This window comes from Lynx canadensis, chromosome A1 (genome assembly GCF_007474595.2).
Source record: "Lynx canadensis isolate LIC74 chromosome A1, mLynCan4.pri.v2, whole genome shotgun sequence".
Lineage (NCBI taxonomy): Eukaryota > Metazoa > Chordata > Mammalia > Carnivora > Felidae > Lynx > Lynx canadensis.
Window position 1 is genome coordinate 96,629 of NC_044303.2, and position 25,293 is coordinate 121,921.

General features: G+C 46.3%; 1 protein-coding gene and 1 pseudogene across 1 annotated transcript; both read left to right on the forward strand.

Moving 5' to 3' along the window:
• The first annotated feature begins 275 nt into the window (after positions 1 to 275).
• PTPN18 (protein tyrosine phosphatase non-receptor type 18) lies at positions 276 to 15,267 on the forward strand. The gene is given in 15 exon segments (XM_032595054.1): positions 276 to 611; positions 668 to 780; positions 2,306 to 2,466; positions 2,976 to 3,052; positions 3,132 to 3,219; positions 3,328 to 3,374; positions 10,480 to 10,548; positions 11,135 to 11,197; positions 11,660 to 11,802; positions 12,705 to 12,745; positions 12,808 to 12,926; positions 13,011 to 13,191; positions 13,826 to 14,377; positions 14,806 to 14,880; positions 15,070 to 15,267. Coding segments are annotated over 15 exon segments (2,133 nt in total). The 3' UTR covers positions 15,138 to 15,267.
• Positions 15,268 to 16,371: 1,104 nt separating this feature from the next.
• Positions 16,372 to 25,204, forward strand: LOC115514818 (annotated as a pseudogene).
• The last annotated feature ends 89 nt before the right edge of the window (positions 25,205 to 25,293 follow it).

Consider the following 25,293-nt stretch of genomic DNA (forward strand, 5'->3'; position numbering starts at 1 on the left):
CAGGAAATACGGAGATACAGAAGCATCCACTTCCATTAGGTCTTTCTCACAGCACGGGTGCACAGGTGTCCCCCCCCCCCCCCGCAACCCCCTGCGACCTCTCTCGGGCCCCGCCAGAGCGCACGGGCGAAGAACACCCCCAACCCAGGGTCCTCGAGGCAAAAGTGGCAGCTCGATCTCGGCGACCGTGTCCACTCACAACTGCAGCACCACTTCGGCTCGGAGCCCAGTCTATGTCTCAGGGAGACCCGACGGGGGAGGCCAGGCGAGAACGAATGGCCATCTACCGAACGCGGGCACTTGGAAGGTTGGCCCCGGGCTTCCAAGCAAGAGGAAGCGTCCGCGGGATTGTGCGGTGTCACCCGACGTGCCCCGCGCGCAGACCAAGCGAGGCGCGGGCGCCGGACTCAGTCCCGCCGCACAGCCGCAGGCGACCCGCCGCGCTGGCTGCTACGGGTCCCGGAGCCTGCGGGCGCTACCAGGGCGAGCTCCGGACGCCTTGGCCGAGGGGCGCGCCCTGCTGGCTGTCGCGCGATTCCATTGGGTCGCAAGGTCGGAGGCGGGGCCTCCGCTGCCAGCCGCGCCTCCAGCATGCTGGATACTGGCTACCGGCTCGGGGCTCAGTCCTCGGACACGACGTAGCTAGCCCGCGGCGTCTGAGCCGCAGCTGGGACGTGGCGCGGAGCGGAGCGTCCGGGAGCAGCTGGAGGCGGGCTGCCGGGAGGAGGTGGCCCTTGCCGGCGAGTTCAGCGTGAGCGGGCGAGAGCGGACCGCCAGACGGTGCGCGTCGGCTCCTAGTCCTGGACTGTCTGGAGGTCTGCCCTCCTTCCGTCTCTCCCTCTGTCGGCGTCCGGGGCTGTCCCCCGGCCTCGAGGTAAGTTGTTCTCTCCCCAGCACGGCTCTGTCACTCTCTCCCCTGTCTCTGTCTTCGCCCTCCGCCTGCAGGGCCCCAGAAAGCGAATCCACTAACTGCCTGGCTGGACCGCGCCCATCCCAGCCCTGGCTCCCCTGACCTCGTCCCGCTCCAGAACCGCCTACGGCCCTGGCTCCCATGACCAGGTCCCGCTCCGGAGCCGCGCACACCCCTGATTCTCGTGACCTCGTCCTGCTCCGGAACCGCGCACACCCCTTCCTCCCGTGACGGCGTCCGACTCTGGAACCGCGCACACCCCTGGCTCATGACCTCGTCCGGCTCCGGAACCGCGCACACCGCTGCCTCCCGAGACCTCGTCCCACTCCGGAACCGCGCACACCCCTGCCTCCCATGACCGCATCCCGCTCCGGAACCGCCCACACTCCTGGCTCTCGTGACAGCGTCCCGCTCCGGAACCGCGCACACTCCGGGCTCCCGTGACCTCGTCCCACTGCCGGTCTGGGCAGCAGCAGAAGACGGCGCCGCAAGGGAAGGCAGGCGCAGGATCAAGCTGGAAGCCGATCACCAGGGCCTCTCTGGGAAGGAAACGGCTGGGGGAAGAGGAGCGCAGAGGCCCCGCTGAGGCGGGTGTGGTCGCCGCGCTCTGATAGACGCTGTGGCCTCGGGTGCTTCACGTGGCCCCTCTGGCGTTGGTTTCTCGGGTGAAATGCGGCCCTTGCCGACTAAAGTGGCGTGAGGAACTGGTGTAGGTTAAAAGAGCGCCTAGCACATCTTGAGCGCTCACTTTGTAGGCGTCTTTGTCACTAGTTATAAACACTCTCAACATTACACGGGGGAGGTGCAAGCCGTGCGTAGGGAACGCTAATGCAGCATCGTAGGCATTTGGTAGGTGTTACTTATCACCGTCTGATTATGAGTAGCTGAGGAGGATAGTAATACAGTCGCCACTAATGACAATCTAACAGTAACAAGGTATCTGTAATATTTTGTTACATAAGTAATGTTATACGTTATAATTCATATACAGTGTATATTGTTATATGTATCATATATCATGCTTGTTAAATACATACTACGTTATAGTTATTGTTTGCAATACAATACAATTGAGTGTATAGGGTAGATGCAGAGAGGTCTGAATGCCACCCTCACTGTGCCGCTTCCTGGGGCGGGGGGAGGGGGGGGACTTTTGCCAAGTCACTCAACCATGTGGTGGTGCCTCAGCTTTCTTACCTACGCGGTGGGGACATCAATAATAGTACCCACTTGGGGAAGACCTGGCGATGACTCAATGCCATTGGCACAGAGAAGGCGCGTGGTCACTACCATTAGCAGGGCACCATGCTTTCTGGAAAAGTCTGCATTCGCCTCTCACAGGCCACGTGCTTTGTGTCCCTACAAGCCACTCTGTGCCCCAGGACTTTGACCTGGTTCCTCTTTTCCTTCTCCCTCCCCTGGTCTGCTTGGTGTGCCTCCCAACCAGGACATCCAGGCCTGCTTAGCCACATGGAAGACTGAGCCTGTGCACTCCACCCAGGCTGGCAGTCGGCCAGGGAATGTGAGGAAAAACCACCACAAAGATGCGCTTCCAAGTAAGTCAGGGGCTTTCAGGAGTAGATGGGGCTCTGCACCCACCCCTCACCGCAGCACAGTCCAGTCCACCCCAGTTTGCTCCCAGAGCACTCCCTCCCAGGTCCTTGCCAATCCTTGCAGTGGCTGCCTTTCTTTCTTTTGTTCTTTTAAGTTTATTTATTTATTTATTTATTTATTTTGAGAGAGACAGTGTGAGCAGGGGAGGGGCAGAGAGAGAGAGAGAGAGGGAGAGAGAGAAAATCCCAAGCAGGCTCCATGCTGCCACCTGTGGGAGCCCCACTCCAGGCTCCACTGGAATTCACCAACTCTGAGACCATGACCTGAGCTGAAACCAAGGGCGGGAGGCATAATGAACTGAATCACCCAGGCACCCCCGTGGCTGCCTTTCTCCTGAGCAGCTCATGAGTGTACCTAGGTGGACCCCTGCTGCGTGTGCAGCATCCCTGCTGGCTTTCATCCAGGAGGCTGTCAGGGGCTTGGTGCCTTTTCTCATCTCTCCCACTGGCAGATGATCAGGCACCAGTGGTCCTGTCCCTGCTCCAGGAGGAGGGACACGGCCACTACATCAATGGCAACTTCATCCAAGTCAGGCTGGGAGTCAGGGACAGGGTGGACATGGTGGGGGTGACAACAGGATCTGGGTGGTGAACTTAGCCTTTATCAGGGAGCAGACGGAAGCCGGGCCTATATTACCACACAGGGACCCCTGCCTCACACCTTGCTAGACTTCTGGCGCCTGGTCTGGGAGTTTGGGTTCAAGGTTAGCTTTGGGGGGGGGGGCGGGGGGAGCTAACATTCTGGGTCCTCCCTTGGCCTTGTTTTTCCTGTCCCCAAATCATTCCTCTCTCCCCTTATCTTTCGTGTCTCCGTGATCCTGAAGGCATGTCGAGAAATGGAGAATGGGCAGGTAGGTGTTCTCAGCTCTCTAGAATGCATTTCCTTGTGCAGGGAGAAGGCAAGAGAAATCTTGCTAGCACCTCCCGAATGCTACTACTGAAAGGCCCAGTTCTTGGAGTGACTCCACTATTGCTCTTTAATTTTTTTGTTGCTGTCTTTCGTCTTATTCATGGTGCTTATCCCTGCAGTGTTCACAACCCCTCTACTGCTGGGCTTCCCACCCCAAATCTGCACCATAGACCATCAGGTCCTATACTCTGGCTTCCCTGGTACAGCTCTGATGTCTTTTTGCCTCTCCTTCCTTCACTCTGCTCTAGCCAGTTTGGCCTTTGCTGTTCCTCAGATGTGTCAGGGATGGCTCTGCCTCAGAGCCTGTGCCTTGGCTGTTCCCTCTGCCTGGAACATTCAAGGCTACTTCCTCCATGAGGCCTTCCTGGATCTTACATCATTTAAAACTCCCAGAACTCCCACTCTCCTTCCCTGTCCTATTTTCCTTTTTGCCTCACAGTTCTTCCCACTTCTAGCATACAAGGTAATCTACACATTGTTTATTCTCCATCTTCCTGATAAGAAGGAAAGTCCAGGAGGGCAGGGATCTCTATTTTGCCTGTTAGCATAAATTAGTTCCTCAGTAAACATATATCAGCATCGAAGGCACATGATTCTGCATTCTGGCCTGCATGGACAGGGTTGTGGGGTGGGTAAGTACTGCCCCGGGCGAATGGCTGATCATGGAGTATGTACAATCTGTAGTGATGTCCACTTTTCATTCCTGACTTTGTAATTTGTGGTCGGCGTCTGTCACTCCTTAAGTCAGTCTGGCTAGAGTAAAGATGGGCAAACTTTAGCTGTTGTAGTAGGTCTGTCTTGCAGCCTTTTTCTTTTTTTTCTTGTAAATAAAATGTGTTAGAATATAGCCACACTCATATGTTTATATATCATGTATACCTGCTTTCATACTACAATGGCAGATTTCAGTAGTTTCAAGATGGGTAGATTGAATGGCTCACAAAGTGTAAAGTAGTTATTTATTATCTGGGCCTTTATAGGAAATGTTAGCCATCTCTGGGCTAGAGGTTTATCAGCTGTATTAATTTTTTTTCAAAGAAGCAGCTTTGGGCTTTACTCATTTTCTTTCTTTTTTTTTTCATTTCCTATTTCATGAATATCTTCTCTTCTTCATTTTTCCTTCCTAAAGGTTATTTAGGTTTAACTTGCTCTTATTTTCCTAATTTCTTAAACTTACATCATTGATTTGAAATTTTTCTTTTTTTTATGTATAAGCATTTAGTGTTATTCACTTTTCTTTAAGCTTTAGCTACATCTCACAAACATGATAAGTTGTGTCTTCTCCAATTAGTTCAAAATATTTTCTAATTTCCCTTGTGGTTTCTTCTTTGACTCGTGGTATTTTACCACAGTTGTTCTTAGTTTCCAAATATTTGAGGATTTTCCCATATATCTTCCTGTTATTTTTAGTTAATTCCACTGTGGTCAAGGAACAACTTTATATGATTTCAATCTTTCTAAATGTACTGAAACTTGTTTTATGGCTATGAATATGGTCTATATTGGTAAATACTCTGGTATTTATTGGTTAATTATTGGTAAATATTCTGGTAAATACTCAGAAAGAATGTGTGTTCTGCTTTTGTTGGGCGGAATGATCTATAAATATCAAGTCAGTCAAATTTACTGTGTCTTTGTTGACATTTTAATATTTTTGTATCTTTATTGTATTTTATAAATCTTAACTGATTACTTTTCTCTAAATGTTCTATCAATCGCTGAGAGAGGAGTGAAGTCTCCAGCTGTTCTATAATTGACAATTAGTATAATGTTATTTAAGTCTTATGTTTTGTATGGCCTTTTCGGAGGGGGTCTACTTGCCTTATTATTTGCTGAAATAATATTGAAATTTTCTAATTTTAAAATTATCTGGTTTGTCTTTTCAGTTCTGTCAGTTTCTGCTTCAGTTATTTTAAAAATCTGTAATTGAGTACATATACAGTTAGGATTATGTCTTCCTGATGAATCAATCCCTTTTCCAATATGTAAGGTCTCTTTTTATCTCTGGTAATATTCCTTTTTCTGAAGTGTACTTTGATATTAATACAGCCATTTAAATTACTCAGGTGTGCATATCTTTTTCCATTCTTTTACTTTTTTAAAAAATCTATGTTCATCCTTATTTTTATTTTTTTTTGAGTTTATTTATTTATTTTGAGAGAGAGAGAGAGAGAGAGAGAGAGAGAGTGTGGGTGTGTGTGTGTGTGTATGGGGGAGGGGCAAAAAGAGAGAGAAAGAGAATCCCAAGCAGGCCCTGAGTTCTCAGCGCAGAGCCCCACTGTGGACTTGATCTCACTGAACGTGAGATCATGACCTGAGCCAATATCAAGAATCAGATGCTTAATAGACTGAGCCACCCAGGCACCCCCATCATTATTTTTAAAGTGTCATGTAGGTGGCATATTGTAGGGACTTACTTTAGTATTCAGTCTGACAATTTCTGCCTTTAATTGGAGTATTTAGTTGTTAATATAATTATCAGTAATGTTGAATTTAAACCTACCATCTTTCTGTTTTCTATTTGTTCCATCTGTTCTTTGTCCCTTCATTCTTCTTCTCTGTCTTCTTTCAGACTGAGAATTTTTATGAATTCATTTCATAGTCATTATTGACTTATTAGCTATACCTCTTTGTATTATGTACTTAGTGGTGGCTTTGGAGTTTACAAGTTAGGTCTAATTTATCACAGCAAATAATATTATACCATTTCATTTAAAATATAAGAACTTTAGCATATTTCAATTTTCCCATTCCATGCTTCACGTTATTGTCGCCATAGATTTTAATTCTAAATATGAAATACTCTACCATACACTGCTATTATTTTTGCTATAGATTATCTTTTACTTAATTTTTTAATTTTTTATTTTAACTCCAGTGTAGTTAGCATACAGTGTTAGTTACAGTGTACAACATAGTGATTCAAAAATTCTATACATTACTCAGTGGTCATCAAGATAAGCATACTCTTAATCCCTTTTACCCGTTTTACCCATTCCCCCTTCCCCACCTCCCCTCTGGTAATCATCAGTTTGTTCTCTATATTTGAGTCTGTTTTATGGTTTCTCTCTTTTTTTTCTTCGTTCATTTGTTTTGTTTCTTAAGTTCCACATGTGACTGAAATCATATGGTATTTGTCTTTCTCTGACTTACTTCGCTTAGCACTGTACCTTCTAGATCCATCCATGTTGTTGCAAATAGCAAAATTTCATTCTTTTCTATAGCTGAATATCTTCTTTATCTATTGATCTATTGATGGACACTTGGGCTGCTTCCATAACTTGGCTATTGTAAATAATTCTGTAATAAACACAGGGGTGCATGTATCATTTTGAATTAATGTTTTCATATTCTTTCATATTCTCAAATACCAAGTACTGCGATTACTGGATCATAGGGTATCATGTCATCTGCTAATAGTGAAAGTTTTACTTCTTTCTTACCAATTTGGGTGCCTTTTATTTCCTTTTCTTTCTGATTGCTGTGGCAAAATTAAAACCTTCTGTACAGCAAAGGAAACAACAACAAAACTAAAGGGCAACCTACACTGAATGGGAGAAGATATTTGCAAATGGCATATCCAATAAAGAGTTAGTATCCAAAATATATAGAGAACTGATGCAAGTCAACAGCCAAAAAACAAATAATCCAATTAAAAAATGGACAGAAGGCATAAACAGACATTTCTTTTTCTTTTCTTTAAATTTTAATTTAAATTCTAGTTAGTTTACATATAGTGTAATATTGGTTTCAGGAGTTAATTTAGTGATTCATCACTTACATATAACACACAGTGCTCATCATAACAAGTACCCTCCTTAATACCCATCACCCGTTTAGCCCATCCCCCCACCCACCTCCCTCCATCAATCCTGAGTTTGTTTTCTATAGTTAAGAATCTCTTATGGTTTGCTTCCCTCTCTCTTTTCCCCCCTTCCCCTATGTTCATCTGTTTTGTTTCTTAAATTCCACACATGAGTGAAATCATAAGATATTTGTCTTTGTCTGACTTATTTCATTTAGCATAATACACTGTAGCTCCATCCATATCATTGCAAATGGCAAGATTTCATTCTTTTTGATGGCCAAATAATATTCCATTGTATGCATATACCCCATCTTCTTTATCCATTCATCAGTCGATGGACATTTGGGCTCTCCATAGTTTGGTTACTGTTGATAATGCTGCTATAAATATCGGGGTGCATGTACCCCCTTGAATATGTATTTTTGTATCCTTTGGGTAAATACCTACTGGCGCAATTGCTGGGTCATAGGGTAGTTCTATTTTTAACTTTTTGAGGAACCTCCATCCTGTTCTCCAGAGTGGCTGCACCAGTTTGTGTCCCTACCAACAGTACAAGAGGGTTCCTCTTTCTCCACATCCTCGCCAACATCTGTTGTTTCCCATGTTGTTAGTTTTAGCCATTCTGACAGGTGTGAGGTGGCATCTCATCGTGGTTTTGATTTGTATTTCCCTGATGATGAGTGATGTTGAGCATCTTTTCATGTGTCTGTTAGCCATCTGGATATCTTCTTTGGAAAAATGTCTATTCATTCCCTCTGCCCATTTTTTAGCTGGATTATTTGTTTTTTGGGTGCTGAGTTTGATAAGTTCTTTGTAGATTTTGGATACTAACCCTTTATCAGATATGTCATTTGCAAATAACTTCTCCCATTCCATAGGCTGCCTTTTAGTTTTGTTGAGTGTTTCCTTTGCTGTGCAGAAGCTTTTTATCTTGATGAAACACTAATACTCCATTTTTGCTTTAGTTTCCCTTACTTCCAGTGATTTGTCTGGTAAGAAGTTGCTCCCGCTGAGGTCAAAGAAATTGCTGCCTGTATTCTCCTCTATGGTTTTGATGGTTTCATGTCTCACATTTAGGTCTTTCGTCCACTTTGAATTTATTTTTGTGGGTCCAGTTTCATTCTTCTGCATGTTGCCATCCCATTTTCCCAACACCATTTGTTGAAGAGACTGTCATTTTTCCATTGGATATTCTTTCCTGCTTTGTTGAAGATTAGTTGACCATATAGTTATGGGCCCATTTTTGGGTTTTCTATTCTGTTCCATTGATCTCTGTGTCTGTTTTGTGCCAGTACCATATTGCCTTGATTACCATAGTTTTGTAATATAGCTTGAAGTCCAGAATCATGGTGCCTCCAGCTTTGCATTTCTGTTTCAGTATTGCTTTGGCTATTTGGGATCTTGTGTGGCTCCATACAAATTTTAGGATTGCTTGTTCTAGCTCTGTGAAAAAACGCTGTTGGTATTTTGATAGGGATTGCATTAAATATGTAGATTTCCTTGGGTATAGACATTTTAACAATGTTTGTTGTTCCAATCTGTGAGCATGGAGTGTTTTTCCAGTTCTTTGTGTCCTCTTTCATTTCTTTCATAAGATTTGTATAGTTTTCAGAGTACAGATCTTTTACCTCTTTGGTTAGGCTTATTTCTAGGTATCTTGTGGGTCTTGGCACAATTATAAATGGAATCAATTCTTCGATTTCTTTTTCTGCTGCTTCATTATTGGTGTACAGAAATGCAATAGTTTTCTGTACATTGATTTTATATCCTGTGATTTTGCTGAAATAAGTTCTGGCAATATTTTTGGTGGAGGCTTTCAGGCTTTCTACATGGAGTATCATGTCATCTGCAAATAGTGAAGGCTTGACTTCTTCCTTGCCAGTTTGGCTGACTTTTGTTTCTTTTTGTTATCTGATGTTCATTTTATCCCCAGTCATTTTTTTTCTTTTTTCCACTTTAAATAGTTTCTATTGCTATGTCGTCATGGTCTTTTTTTAATTGTTTCTTCTATGTCTAATCTACTATTAGACAGTGAATTTTTATTTTATGTATTTTATTTTTCCTCTCTAGAAGTTCCATTTAGGTCTTCTTTATACCTTTTGTTTCACTTTCATCATGTTCATGTTTGCCTTTTCATCTTCAAGTATAATTAAAATGTTTTTAAAAATTGTTTAAAGGTCTATTCTTTCCTCATCCCTACCGGATCTTGTCTTCACTGATTTTTCTCCTGGTTAGGGATTTTGTTGTTTGCTAGTGTGTCTAGTAAATTTTTATTGGATGCTTGACATTTTTAATTTTACACAGGTCACTGTTGGATTTTATTGTCTTCCTTTAAAGAGTGTTGGACTTTTTCTGGAGGGTAAAGTTACTTTTTGATGTTTGATCATTTTAAGGTTTGTTTTTAAGCTTTTGTAGGGCAGGTCTAGAGTGGCCTTTATTCTGGAACTAATTTCACTCTACTCCTAAAGTGTGGTCTTTTTTGATTCCCTACTGAATGCCCTTATAGTCAGTCAGGTCTCTCCACTCAGGCTGGAAGGAATGTAAATTATTTCTGTCCCATTATGAACATTGCAGGGAATGTTCATCTTATAGGTCCCTAGTTATTCTCCTTTCTTGGGAAGTTATTCTTGCCTAGTTTCATGACATATTTGCTCAGATTATTACTCAGCTAAAAATAGTCAAGGGGACCATATGCAGACTTCTGGAGGTTTGTTTACTTTTGTTTGCATATCTCTGTTCTTTCCAGGACTCTGCCCTTCAAATTCGAGCTGCCTTCTCCTCCCTTAGCCGTAATCTCTGGCTCCTCAACTCGGTGGGATCTCTGGACTCCCCATGTCCTGCAGCCTGGTGACTGCCTCTAGGGAGTAAGCTGGAGTAGTCATAAGATTTAACCCATGTGTTTTCCTTTGTTCAGTGATCACAATCCTGCAATGCCTGTGGTCCAATGTCTGAAAATAGCGGCTCATAAAAAACATATCCAGTTTTTTTAGTTGCTTACAGTATGAGAATATTCTGGCCTGTCTTCCTCCTGCATAGTCAGAAGCTCAAGTCACCACTATGTCTGTGTGTGTTTAATCTGACAAGGCTCTGCCAGCTGGCCTGCACTGTAGCTGCAGCTGTCTGTGCTTCCAGCAGCAATGCCTGAGGTGTCCTGTGAGAGTGTGGACGTATTGAGCTAGAACTCTAAAGCAGACTGCCCCTCTTTATTCCTTGCCCTTTCTCCTTTACCTTTTTGAAGAAAAAGTGTGAGCATTACTGGGACCAAGAACAGGAACCACTACAGATTGGACTATTCTGCATCGTGCTGGTAAGCTGGAGCAGAGGTGGGAACAGTGTTTTATGGAGTCTTGAATGTTAGGGAGGTTTCACAGAAGATTCTCAGGATGGAAGGCTTTTGGGCTGAGCCTGAAAGGATGAACAGTTTTCCCACAGCCCCCTCACACTTGTTAGTAGGCAAATAGTCATAACTCAATACATGCATTCATTTCGCATTTTAACTATGATCATGATTATCTCTGTTATACAAATGTGCCTTGTTAAGTTCTTAAAATCCTTATTTCCCTTAACATTTCAAAAGTCAGGAAAATCTGTCACCTCAAGTCATACATACAGTTGGTACATGAGAAGTGCAATAAAACTCTTGTAGAACAAAAGAAATCTCTTTTTTTCACTATAAATGAGCTTGCTGGGGTGTTTAATCATATTTCTTCTTTCCCTCCTCCATCAAATGTTTCCTTCAGGAAAGCCATGGGGGGTGTTTGAGCTGAATGCGTTTTAAAAACAATGTTGTTTGACTTTGATTTTTAATCAGAAATGCTTTGTTTTCTGTAAATGTCTTTTGGCACCTGTAGTCTTTGTTCTCCCTTCTCTTCCCACCTGCCCCACATCCTCAGACAAGGGAGACATGGCTGAACACAGACATCATACTCAGGGCACTTTAGGTCACCTTTCAGAAGGTACTGAAAAGGGAGGAGGAGGCTCCCATATGGGGAGAGCTGTTTTCTGTCTCCATTTTCTCATCTGTAAAATGGGCATTAGCAATAGTACTTATCTTCTCAGTTATTATCTGTTGGATTTAAATGAAAGATGTTTAGGGGCGCCTGGGTGGCGCAGTCGGTTAAGCGTCGACTTCAGCCAGGTCACGATCTCGCGGTCCGTGAGTTCGAGCCCCGCGTCGGGCTCTGGGCTGATGGCTCGGAGCCTGGAGCCTGTTTCTGATTCTGTGTCTCCCTCTCTCTCTGCCCCTCCCCCATTCATGCTCTGTCTCTCTCTGTCCCAAAAATAAATAAATGTTGAAAAAAAATTAAAAAAAAAAATTTAAATGAAAGATGTTTAGAATTGAGCCTGACATGTAGTAGGTACTCATAAATGTTTTTTTTTTTTTTTTAATTATTTGTCCCTCTTTTCCTGTGTTTCAGGAATGCCGATCTGTGTACCAGCTGCAATATATGTCCTGGCCAGACAGAGGAGTCACTAGCAATCCTGAACATGTGCTCACCATGGCGGAGGAAGCCCATCACCTCCAGGGATATGGCCCCAGGCCCGTCTGTGTCCACTGCAGGTTTTTAAGAAATGGGTTTTATGGGAGTGTGGTGAGACAGAGGTGACTGGGAGTGGGGGAGGGAGGCAGGGAGGCCAGTGCAGAACTTGGAGCCAGTCTTGCAGATTGAGTGCCTCTTTTTTTTTTTTAATACACTTATTGTCAAATTGGTTTCCATACAACACCCAGTGCTCATCCCAACAGATGCCCCCCCAATGCCCATCACCCACTTTCCCCTCCCTCCCACCCGCCATCAACCCTCAGTTTATTCTCAGTTTTTAAGAGTCTCTTATGGTTTGGCTCCCTCCCTCTCTAACTTCCCCCCCCCTTCCCCTCCCCCATGGTCTTCTGTTAAGTTTCTCAGGATCCACATAAGAGTGAAAACATATGGTATCTGTCTTTCTCTGTATGACTTATTTCACAGAGAGCATAACACTCTCCAGTTCCATCCATGTTGCTACAAAAGGCCATATTTCATTCTTTCTCATTACCAAGTAGGATTTCATTGTATATATAAACCACAACTTCTTTATCCATTCGTCAGGTGATGGACATTTAGGTTCTTTCCATAATTTGGTTATTGTTGAAAGTGCTGCTATAAACATTGAGGTACAAGTGCCCCTATGCATCAGCACTGAGAGCCTCTTGAGAAACCTGAGGCTACACTGCTCACACCACATCAACTGAAATTTAGCATTTATTGGGCACCGACTGCCTGCTGGGGAGTAAGCACACAGTTGATGCTCAACAAATGTAAACAATTAAAAAGCGTTTTCTTTTAAATTGTAATTGGGGGATTCTGAGAATCAAAATGTGCTGCAGGGGATCCCCAGTTAGGGCCCTCACTGAAAACCCCAAATGCCTCATACAAGAGGGGTTGTGGGCAGGTCCTGACCCAGCTTACTCTTATTCTTGCTTGTCAGTGCAGGTTGTGGGTGAACAGGTGTCCCGTGCACTGTGGATTAAACAGGTGCTCTTGACCCAGGTATGAATAGGGCATGTGTGCTTGGGTGCAGTGCAGGCCCCATGGCCACCAGGTCCTGCTCATGTGTCCTCTTTCTCTCCACATGATCCCACCTAACTGCAGCCTCTTCAGCGTGGTCCTGGAGATGAGAAAGCAGCGGCCTGTAGCTGTGCAGACAAAGGTGAGAGCCTTAGTCTCCTCAATTCAAGGACACATGCCTCTTCCTCTTGTCTTCCCTTTTTGATGATTCCTCTTCCCCCACGAGGAGGAGTACAGGAATAGGAACCTGGTGGTTCAGATGTTCTTCTCAGCACTCCACACCTCCAGCCCCCTTTACCAGAACTTCAAGGAGGTACCAAGGCCTCCTGCCTACTGTCTTCCTGTCCACCATCAAACACCCTCAGAGACTAGGACCAGAGCAGAGGTCTGTGGACACCATCACTGCAGCATCTAGCCCCTGGGCTCCCTCTGGGAGCAGGGACTGACTATGATATCTACCTTTGTTCTCCTCCTTGTGACCTTATCAGACTCCGCCTCAGCTTACCCCCCCCAGAGTCCATGGTGACTTCCATCAGGGGTCTGGCAACTTTCCTCCACGCCTCGCAGCCTTCCCCTCCTGTCCTTCCCCAGAATTGTACCCCACTCTATGATGACGCCCTTTCCTTCCGGATCCTTCCCACCACACGCCATTAGCCTGGTGAGGTCCTGAGGCACCCAGCCCTATCTCCTCATTCTTCCCTTTCCAATTTCTCATGCCCAAGGTAACCCTTTCCTCGCCCTTTCAACACCGGCCCCTTCCTTGCTGTTCAATTTACCAAACATTCACTGGCTCGCTCTTTGCCTGCACTCTGGGAACCTGCCCCAAGACGACACTTTGATCCCAGAGATCTCATTGCCTCTGCTTCTAAGGCTCGCCTCGGTGTTAGCCGTTTCCTTGCTTCCCCGGTCATTAACTTAGCAAATATTTCTTGATGCAGCCCACTTGTCAGGCGTCGTGTCAGGTGCTGGGGGCACAGACCCAACCTTCCTTTGCAGCAGAGATGTCACCCCTCCTCTTTAAGACTAGCTCTCCATCTTGAGGCCGTCCCTCCCTCCCCTTTACATGCCACTTCCTCATTCCTTTATTCAAACATCTGCACGACAGGACCACCCCGCAATACCAATACGCTGCGCCCTCCACCCGCCAGGCTGGCCCCTTCCCTCCATCCACCAAACTAGCGGGGCCCTCCGGACGCACAGCGAGACGCCCCTCACCCAGAGGCCCCTCCCTCTCGCCTCGGAAACCCGCCCGCTCCCCCTCTCCCGACCCGCCAGCAGCCTCGGGCGGGAAGGAAGCGGGCGGTTTGCGCGCCGCGAGCGCTCCCCACCCCCTCCTTCCTCGGGCTCGGCGTCTTCACTTCCTCCCCGTCCACCCCGCCCGCAGGAGCATCTCGGCGCCCGGGTCCCCGGCTCCCGCTATGGCCGACACGGACACGTACGCGGTGGTGCAGAAGCGCAGGGCGCCCCCGGGGCCCGAGGCGGGGGCGCCGGGGCGCGGCGCGGAGGAGGCGCCGCTCTACAGCCAGGTGCTGCCGCGCGCCCGGCGGCCGCAGGCGCGCGCAGAGGAGGCGCAGGGGGCGCCGCCCGGGCGCGGTGAGTCCGGGCCGCCGGGGTGTGGGCTGGGAGGGCCGGCGCCCGCCAGCTCCTGCGCCAGACGGCGTGTGGCCGGTGTGGAGGGCCCCGCGGCCTCGAGGACCCCCGCCCCTAAGGCCGGCCTGGTCACGGCCAAGGCTGACGTCGGTGCCTCTCCGGCCGCGCCTCTGGGACTGTTGCCCGCCCCGGCTCGGCCGGAAGTGCCCCAGGCCTAGCCGTGGCCCTAAGTCTGGGTCCGTTTCTCTGGCGACACCAGCTCGTCCGGACGGAGGTGGCCTTTGGCCCCGCCCCTACCGCGCCGGCCCCCAGGCCCCCACCCCCAACCCCTGGGAGCTTGGAGGATGAGGCTCTGCCCCGGGTGGGTTCCAGAGCTCCACGGGGCTGCCTGAATCGATCCGTGGGGGTGGGGGGTGGTTTTCTGCCCACAGTTCTGGCTGACCAAAGCCCCGCTGGGCCTGACGCCTACGAGGACGTGGTGGATGGAGCTCAGACCAGTGGGCTAGGTAAGTGAAAGCCTGGGTTGCTGGGATACCGCAGCTTGGACTGAAAACCAGGTGTTGGGGGGGCTCCCACTCTCCGAGTCCTGTGGATGTGGCTGCAGTAAATCACAAGGGCCTGAAGGCTTGAGGATGACCTTCCACACATGTCCACACCTCAGCTTCTCCACGAAACCCACGGTGCCCTTCTTCCAGGCTTCAACCTGCGCATTGGAAGGCCTAAAGGGCCCCGGGACCCCCCTGCTGAGTGGACCCAGGTGTGAGTGCTGCACCCCTGCCTGCCTGTTGCCCCACATGGGCACCTGGACTGCTGACGGCCATTCTCTGCTGTGTGAAGTGTTGGGAATGGGAATGATGGTCCTGGATCAAAATAAAAGTTTCTCAGGGTGGAAATATGGGGCTTTGCCCCAGTGATTATAGCATTCAGGGCCTGAGGCTGGGGGAGGTAGCTGGGAGATAATGGCTAGTGAGACCACACTGAACAGATTCAATAATAAACATCAGGATGGGCCCAACCCCAGGGTACTAGGCAGGTTCCCCCAGGTGTGAAAGAGAAGATGGACAGATGGGCTTCTGGAAACTGCCCCCATCACCACATAATGGACTAGTTCATCTCAGTATCTGAGTCTCCCTCGCTCAGACATTCAGCTGGACGCAGAGAAATGGGTGGGCCCTAAAAAGGACTGCTGGCTGCTCCTCCCTGCCCCCCACCATTTGGACGGATCCACGCCAGGCATAATAACCAAGCAGACTGATTTCAGACAGGTAAAAAATCCCCAGATGGGTTACACAGTCAGATGGGCCCCCATAACCATACACCTAGACAGCTAGATTTCAGAGGACAGTCCACAGCCGGATGGATGGACCTCCAGTCAGATTAATAAACTAACACCTTGACAGATCACACCCAGCAAGAGAAACCATCAAAAAGACCCCTCTCCCAGATAGGCAGCTAGCCAGATACCAGTCAGATGGACCTCTAGGTGGACAGACTCCCAGACAGACATAAGCAAATCCTTAGCTGAACAGACACACAGACATCCTCTCAGCTAGACAGACCCACCACCAAGTGGGCAGACTGACAGACCTAGTCAAACAGACTCCCAAGTAGCCAGATGGACTCCTAGCCAGCCAGATAGACCCTTGATTGCACAGACACCCCAACCAGCCAGACAGCCTTCCAACCAGGCAGATAGGTGGACTTCTAGACAGGTGGTTAGTCCCCACCAACTCATCAATTCCACAAAGCCCACAATTTAGCAGACAGATTGATGCACCACCATCTGGGAAGACTGCCAGGTAGATCCCCAAGCAGTCAACAGGCCAGAAAAGTAGATGGACCCTCAGGTAGATAAGCATCCTAAGCTAGACAGATGGCCCACTGTCCAGACCATCTACCAGCTGGGTGTACGTTGCAAATCAGCGGGTCCTTTGAATAGGCTAGATCCCTGCTAGCCGATAGGGCCCCATTGGATGGATGAACTTCTAATTAGACACATGACAGATGACCCCAGCCAGACAGTGAGACACTATGCCCAGTCAGAGATAAACGGACCCCCAAGCCAAGCTGGACAGATAGAACCCAAACCAGAGGAACAGATGGACCCCCATCTGGAGAGATGAATGGACCCCCAACAAGTCAGACCCTATTTAGACAGATCCTAGTCAGACAGAAAGACCCCAAACCAGGCTGATTCTGAGCTGTTCACATAGACCCCTAGCCAGACAGACCCCCAGCCATTGAACTGGATGCCAGATGCACCAGTTTGGCACAAATCTGTGGCTAGTGAGACAGACATCTAGCCTCACAGACAGATGGACTGACCCCAGACTGACAGATCAGTGTGTAGCCAGATCGGCTGATAAACCTCCAAGTAGATAGCTGGATAAATGAACTCGAGACAGACTGAATCTCAACTTCACAGGATCCTCAGGAAGACCCCTGGCTAGACACAACCACAGACCCTCAGCCAGAAGGATTGCAGCCAGACAGATCTCCAACTAGGCAGGTAGACACTCTGTGAGCCAGAGAGATCTCCAGCTGGACAGACAAAAATGAGCCACCCAGACAAAACAAACAGTCCTTCATCAAGATAGATTTTAAACCAGACAACCCCAGGTGGACAGAAAGACAAGAGTAAATTTATACTTGATGCTCCTAAACCCTGATCTTGCTCTGTGAACCTCTCTCCCCATGTTCTCTTCCTAACAATGTCTAGTTCATCCAGGTGGATTCCCAGCCACTCTTCCCCAGCACAGTGCCCTCCCAAGGCTATTGGAAAGTATCCTGTGTCTGTGATGAGCATGGGCCACTGAGGCCTTCACCTGCCGCCTGCCACCTGCCCAGCCACACCCACACCCCTCACACAGTTACTGTGAGAATTCAGTAAAAGAGGGAATATAAAGATTTAGTTCAGGAGCTTATGCTTGATAAATGTTAGACCATAATCATGTCTGGGCCCCTGTATTCAATATTGGTTCTGAGACAAGTCATTTGCCCTTTGAGTGTTGGTAAAAGGAAGTGAAACTTGCCTTGGTGCTTGTTGGCATTGGACTTAATTTGTCAAGTGCTGTAAGGTCTCTGTACAAGATGCAGTGAACCAGCAGAAACCAGGAATTTGCAGAGAAGCCTAGGGATTCTCCAGTTTAATGGGGAACGGGAGGCCAGCATCACCTGGAGTCCAAACTGTCAGGCAGAAATTGGAGCTGACCTTTATGGAAAGAGGCAGGAAAGGAGACCCAAGGCTGCTGGTAAAAGAGGAAAGTTGAGGTGTCATTTAGAGTATAAACTGGCCTCACCAGCCAGTTCATTTGGCTCCAGAGACCAGAAGGGGAAAAGCAGTAGTATCTTGGAAGAGAAGCAGCCCATGGCAGAAGGAAGAGGCATATTTCCCTCCTCAGGGGAGGGAAATCCATGCCAATTAGAGTATTGGTCTCTGGGGTCTGTTTTGAGGCCAGTACCCACTCAGCCCAGTTTCCTGCCAGACACTATGACTATGGGGTACAGTAGACAGATGTAGGTAAGATTTTCTTATTGTCTAAGTCTAAGGTTGAACTGTTTGCAATTCTTAGCTGCCCATTCAAGACTGAATGAAGGGTTTTCCTGCTTTGATTATCTGAGGAAGGTGATCAGCAACATAGAAAGTCTGTAGGCTTGCAAGGCAGAACATGCAGGAGAGTGTTGGGTGGGGCCATTTCCATATTTTATCTCATTTAATCTTTAAAATAATATTTATGAGTAAGTATGGCCACCGAGCCCATTTTGCAGATGCAGAGGAGACTCAGAGAAGATGGCTGTTAGTTTGAGATTCACACCTAGATTTAGGTCTCACTGTTTGGTGGTATAGAAATATAGGGCTCTGAGCTACAGAAGCCCTAAATCATTAAATGAATATAAATAGCTAGCACTGAGTGCTTGGTATGAACATGGCCTGAATGATTAATCTCCAGAGCAATCCATGCACACAGGTAAGTTTGTTATCCCCACTTTACAGAAGCCATGAATAACTGCAATGAACACAGCATTGTTTGATATGTCTTTAAGTTGGCCTGTATCATAGTGATTAATAGCTTGGATTCAGTCACTTACTAGTGCTATGATTTTGAGCAAGTTTTCAGTTTCTCTCTGGTTCAGTGAGTTTCCTACTCTGTAAATGGAGGAAAATGTTACTTTTATCATAGGGCTACCACACGAATGCTTAATCAGAGCAAGAGTGAATCTAGATTTTTTGTAACACACATAGAAAAGGAGATTTCTTATTTTTTCATGGATTATTCCCAAAATAAAACAATTCTAGATAGTCCTAGTCTTGGTTAGGAGTTGGGCAGAAAAATGGTTTACTCATCATAGGTTATTGAGCTAAGTAGTCGTTTAGGAAAAAAGTTTGAGCCATACATCATACCTTAGAGCAGTACAGATCCTAAATGTATCAGATTTAAATATAAAATATTAGGGACGCCTGTGTGACTCAGCCAGTTAAGTGTCCAACTCTTGATTTCAGCTCACAGTTCATGAGATCAAGCCCCAGATTGATTAGCGCAGAACCTACTTGGGAGTCTCTCTCTTCCTCTCTCTCTGCCCCTCCCCGAATCATGCTTTCTCTCTCTCTCAAAATAAATAAACATTAAAGTATATATATAATATATTTACATATATAAAATATTAAACCATAAGTATTAGAAGAAATTATGGGAAATTTTCCTTATAATCTTGGACTGCAGCAGTCCTCGCTAAGTATGGAAAGACAAATCAGAAGTCCAAAAGAAATGTAAATAAATTTTAATACTTAAAAATATTTCAACCTCATAAAAATTACCGTAAGCACAGTCAGAAAATTAATGACAAATGTGAAAAAAATTTACAACTGAGATCAAACAAAAGGCTAATTTTCTGACATATACAAGGCTCCTAAGAACTAAGGCTCAAAGCTCAAAACAAACATAAGGTCAATATATGAATTATCTAGTAAGTGATAATTGTTTTATTTATTTTATGGCACATTTCTCTTATAATATACAACTTGGTCCAGGGGACATAAATCCTTAGGAAAATATGAGAAAGATAAGTGTTTGTTAAGCCATACCAGCATTCAAATCAATTTCAGATGTTTTAATAATTGCAGACTGTCCAAACATAAACACAAAGTGCATTTGAAAAGTGATTTCAGTGGGATGCCATAGATTTCAAACATACCTACAGCTGTGTAACCTTGCTTTAAGGAAGACTTCTCCAAGAGATCTGTCCTGGGGCGCCTGGGTGGCTCAGTTGGTTAAGTGTCTGACTTTGGATCAGGTCATGATTTCATGGCTGATGAGTTCAAGCCCTGTGTCGGGCTCTGTGCTGACAGCCTGGATCCTGCTTCAGATTCTGTGTCTTCCTCTCTCTCAGCCCCTCCCCTGCTTCTGCATGTGCTCTCTCTCTCTCGCTCTCTCGCTCTCTCTCTCTCTCTCAAAAATAAACAAACATTAAAAAGAAAAAAGAGAGGTCTGTCTGTCTTTCTGTTTTGGGATTGACAACTGACAAGGTTAACAGGCTGACTGCCATGACCTCTCCGGCCCCAAGCGCTACTTCAAATACCAGAAATAAGAATTTGCATATTATTTCACTTAACTTACACTAGAGAACAAGACCCCAGTTTTAAAAACTTCTGTGTTCCCCCATGGGTTTAGCAGAGTTTTGGGTCAGTGAATATTTATTGAAATTAATAAGAAAGGAAGACTGTTGGTGAGAAAGAGCTCTAAAGTATAACTGTGCCTGCATTTGAACAGAGCCTCAATTGGGGTTAGACAGGGCAAATGCTCTTATATTGAATACTTAAACAGAAAGAACTCAAAATGCTTTCCTTGGGGCTTTGGCAAAGACCAAGGCTCTTGCTGTATATTTTCCATTATTCTGAATTGGAATGCATTACAATGTAAGTATTTTCTCCTCTGAGTTCATAAATACAGTTAGTAACTCCTGCAAAAGGGAGCAGCCACTTTTAAAGATGTCACTGAATGTAATGAAATTTAGTCAGAAGCAAATTAACTGGATGCCTTCCAAAAGTACATAAAAAGATATCAAGACTTTTACCTGCAAAAAGTAACCGGGGGGGGGGGGGGGGGGGCGGGAGCCTGGGTGGCGCCTGGGTGGCTCAGTCGGTTGAGGATCTGACTTCGGCTCAGGCCATGATCTCCTGGTCAGTGAGTTGAAGCCCCACCTCAGGCTCTGTGCTGACAGCTCAGAGCCTGGAACCTGCTTCAGACTGTGTGTGTGTCTCTCTCTCTGCCCCTCCCCCGCTCACACTCTGTTCTGTCTCTCAAAAATGAGTAAACATTTAAAAAAATGTAAAGAGTAGGGTTCATTATCCTAGTAGTATGTTAAATGTATTAATTCATTTAATACTCCCAAAGAGGTTAAGTACTATTTTTATCCCTATTTCATAGATTTAAAAAACTTAGGTGGAGAAGTTAAGCAATCCAAGGACACACAGCTAGAAAATAGCAGAGATGTGTTTCAAATCTAGGCATTCTGGTTAAAAAAAAAAAAAAAAAAAAAAGTTAGCCATACCTAAAAGCCCAGAGTTGAACTTTCTCCACCCTGACCTTCCTTACATAGGTCAGGGGCCCCATGAGAATGTGGGATCAGCTGTTCTACAGCTATCAGGAAATGTTTCAGATTTGCATTGTCATTTGTATAGTGGATGCTTTTATAGCAACATAAAAAATATCAACAGTGTGATATTGTGATTTACAGTAAATGTATATATTTTGGGCTTCATCTACCAGCCCCTGGCTTCCAGCTCCTAAAACCTTTGGAATTTCCTAACCAATAAAAGCAACAGGAGCATCTTTTGTAATAATATTTGACCTTTGGTCCTCAATTCCAGAAATTTCCTCAGAGCCAAAAAGTGAAATGGGTGTCATGTTATTCATAATAAGGCCTTCTACCATACTTGAGTTTATGTTAATTAAATGACTTTTTTTTTCTTTTTTTTTTCTTTTTCAACGTTTATTTATTTTTGGGACAGAGAGAGACAGAGCATGAACGGGGGAGGGGCAGAGAGAGAGGGAGACACAGAATCGGAAACAGGCTCCAGGCTCCGAGCCATCAGCCCAGAGCCCGATGCGGGGCTCGAACTCACGGACCGCGAGATCGTGACCTGGCTGAAGTCGGACGCTTAACCGACTGCGCCACCCAGGCGCCCCTAAATGACTTTTGGAAAGCCTCTAAGTAACTAGGTTTGGAAGCTGGTTGCCAGGGAAACCAACCATATGATTAGAGGGTTGGAACACTCAGCCCCACCCCTGACCTGCAGTGAGGTGAGGTGAGGTGGTACCTGGAGATTATTAAATCCAGTCACCAATGGCCAGTAATTTAATCAGCCATGCCTATGCAATGAACCTCCAAAAACATCCTGAACTGCCAGTTTGGACAGCTTCCAGGCTCGTAGACCAACATGCATCCACATTCTGGGATGGTGACACACCCTAAACGCCATAGGGACAGAAAGTCCTACATTTGGGACTATTCTGGACCTCACTGTATGTATCTCTTCATTTGGTTGCTCATTCATATACTTTGTAATAAATCCTTAAACTAGTAAGTAAATTGTTATTCCTGAGTTATGTGAGCTACTCTACCAAATTAATGAAACCTAAGGAGGGGGTTGTGGGCACCTCCAATTTATAGCCAGTCAGCACAGGTAACAATGTGGACTTGAAATTGGCATCTCAAGGGGGCTCTCGAGAAGATGGTGGCATAGGAGGATGCTGGGTTCACCCTGTCCTGCTGATCACTTAGATGCCACCCACCTCTGCCTAAATAACCCAGAAAACCGCCAGAAGACTAGCAGAACGGACTCTCTGGAGCCAAGCGTAGAGGCCCACGGAAGAGGGTAGGAAGGGTGGAGAGGCAGTGTGAGCTACACGGACTGGCGGGAGGGAGCTGGGGTGGTGGAGGGGCAGCCCCTCTGGCAAGGCAGAGCCCCTGAGTCTGACTTGCAAAAGCGGAGGGGCCGGACTGCGTGAGTTCTGACAGCCAGCAGGACTTAACATCTGGAATGTTAAAAGTCAACAGCTCTGCTCGGAGAGCGGGAGGGCAAGAGGACACTGGGAGGGAGAGGTGTTGAGCCCTGGAGGACAGAACTCAGCTCAGTGGGGGAACAAAGGCTCTGGCCAGCGCCATCTCCCTCTCCCATCCCCCAGCCGAAGTCCCAAAGGGAACCAGTTCCCCTCACGAACTTGCTTGCACCACGCAAACACCCAACACTGTGCTTCTGTGGATCCATCCTTCCAACAGGTCTACCTGCCTCCCTCCCAGTGCTGCAGGGCCCCTCCTGCTGGGGACCACCAAAGGCAAAGCGAGCTAAGCCTGCCCCTCCCACCCCTGTGCACTTTGCGGATCCACCCCAGCTAATATGCCAGATCCCATCAAAGCAGCACCACAAGCCTGGCAGTGTGCAAGTAGCCCAGACAGGGGCCACACCACTCCACAGTGAATCCTGCCCCTGGGACAGGGGAAGATAAGGTACACACCAGTCTGACTGTGGCCCCAGCGGTGGGCTGGAGACAGACATTGCGTCTGACTGCGGCCCCGCCCGCAAACACAAGTTACTCCAGACAGCACAGGGGAAGAGCCCTGCAGTTCCGCACCATTCCAGGGACTATCCAAAATGACGAAATGGAAGAATTCTCCTCAAAAGAAACTCCAGGAAGTAGCGACAGCTAACGAGTTGATCAAAAAACGATTTAAGCAATATAACGGAACAAGAATTTAGAATAATAGTCGTAAAATTAATCGCTGGGCTTCAAAAAAGTATAGAGGACTTTCAGAATTCACTAAGAACATGTATGAATCATATAAGAAAGCCCAAATGAGCTCATCCTAGCCTGGGATGCTTCAGGCCATGACATTACAGAGGACTCTATGCTGATCCATGAGTACTACACGGGGAAGCCCCCAACCCCATTCACCTCATTGTGGACATGAGCCTCGAGATTGGCCGTGTGAGCATCAAGGCCTATTTCAGCACTTTAATGGTGTCCCTGGGAAGACCAAGGGGGTGATGTTCATACCTCTATTAGTGAAATATGCACATTATGACTAAACACATTGAGTTGAGCTGATCATGGAGTCCTGTTTTAGCCCCAACCAGGTGATCAGACTCTCAAGCGACTTTCAGCAAGTAGGAGGGACATCGGCTTGCATATAGGATGCCCTGAGCACAGTGTTGCAGTATGCAGAGGATGTGCTGTCTGGAAAGGTATCAGCTGACAATACTGTGGGCCACTTCTTGATGAGTCTGGTTAACTAAGTACCCAGGATAATTCCCGATAACTTTGAGACCATGCTCAATAGCAACATCAATGACCTGTTGATGGTGACCTACCTGACCACTCTCACACGGTCACAGATTGTCCTCAGTGAGAAACTTGTAAACCTTCAAATGGGCCCTAAGTAGTACTCCTGCCAGGCTTGGCCACCCTAGGACCAGAATGGAGTGAAACAGCATGGTTTCCTCGTGGTTTGAGTCAGACTGAGTCAGTCAACTACTTGTGACTCTAAATAAACATAGCCTACCTTTGGAGAGAGAGAGAGAGAGAGAGAGAGAGAAACTAGAATATAAAGGATTCAGCCCTAGAACTCTGCCAAATGGCAGGGGAGCAGCTGAAACTCACTCTGGATCAGAGGGACTAAGGAGTTCCATGATTACCATTTTCCCTCCACCATGACAGCATGGACAGGAGCAGGGTTTGGGCATCCTAGCTGGTCTACTGCCTCAGTGGGTCCCAGGCTCCTAGCCCATACCAACCACAGCCATCCTACCAAGGCAGTCCCAGCATGGCACATACTAGAAAAATCCCCGGCATGGTGCATACTGGAACACCTACTGAAACAGCTCCAGCCATCTTGCCTAGGTAACACAGGTACAAACCTCAGTATACCTTCAGCACAGAGAGCTTAGGACTGTCCCAGCCATGTCCACATCAGCTTCAGCTGTTCTACCAAGATGCCCTCTGAATGAAGAGGGCAAGGGTTTTAAAAAACAAGGATAGGTTAAGGGATCTCTTGGATAATATCACACAAACAAATATTCACATTACAGGGGTCCCAGAAAAAAGAAGAGAGAAAGGAGCAAAAAAATACTTGAAGAAATAATACTTGAAAGCTTCCTTAGCCCGGGGAAGTAAACAGACATCAAGGTTCAGGAAGCACAGAGAGTTTCAAGTAAGATGAACCCAAGGATTTCCACACCATGACACATAACAATGAAAATGTGAAAGATTAAAGATAAGGAGAGAATTTTAGAAGAAACAAGAGAGAAGCAACTACTTATTTATGAGGGAAACCTTATAAGACTAAAGCTGATTTTTCAGCTGAAATTTTGCAGGCATTATATATTCAAAATGGTGAAAGAAAAAAACCTACAACCAAGAAGACTCTACCTTGCAAGGTAGAATTAAGAATCAAAAGAGAGAAGAAGAGTTTCCCAGACAAACAAAAGTTAAAGGAATTACCACTAAACCAACCTTACAAGAAATGTTAAATGGAATTCTCTAAGTGGAAAGAACAGGCCATAATTAGAAGAAAATTATGAAAGGAAATATTATCATGAGTAAAAGCTAACATACAGAAAAGGTAGTAAAGCAATCACTTATGAAGCTAGTATTAAGGTTACAAGATGAAAGTAGTAAAATCATTTATATCTAAAAAATTAGTTAAGGGGACCCACAAAATAAAATGATGTAAAATATGATAACATATACATAAGATGTGGAGGAGAGCAAAAAAGACTTCTTTTAGAATGAGTTTGGGGGTGTGTCTGGGTGGCTCATTCGATTGGATGTTTGGCTCTTGATCTCAGTTCAGGTCTTGATCTCAGGTTTGTGAGTTCAAGCCCCTCATAGGGCTCCATGGTGTGAAGCCCATATTTATTT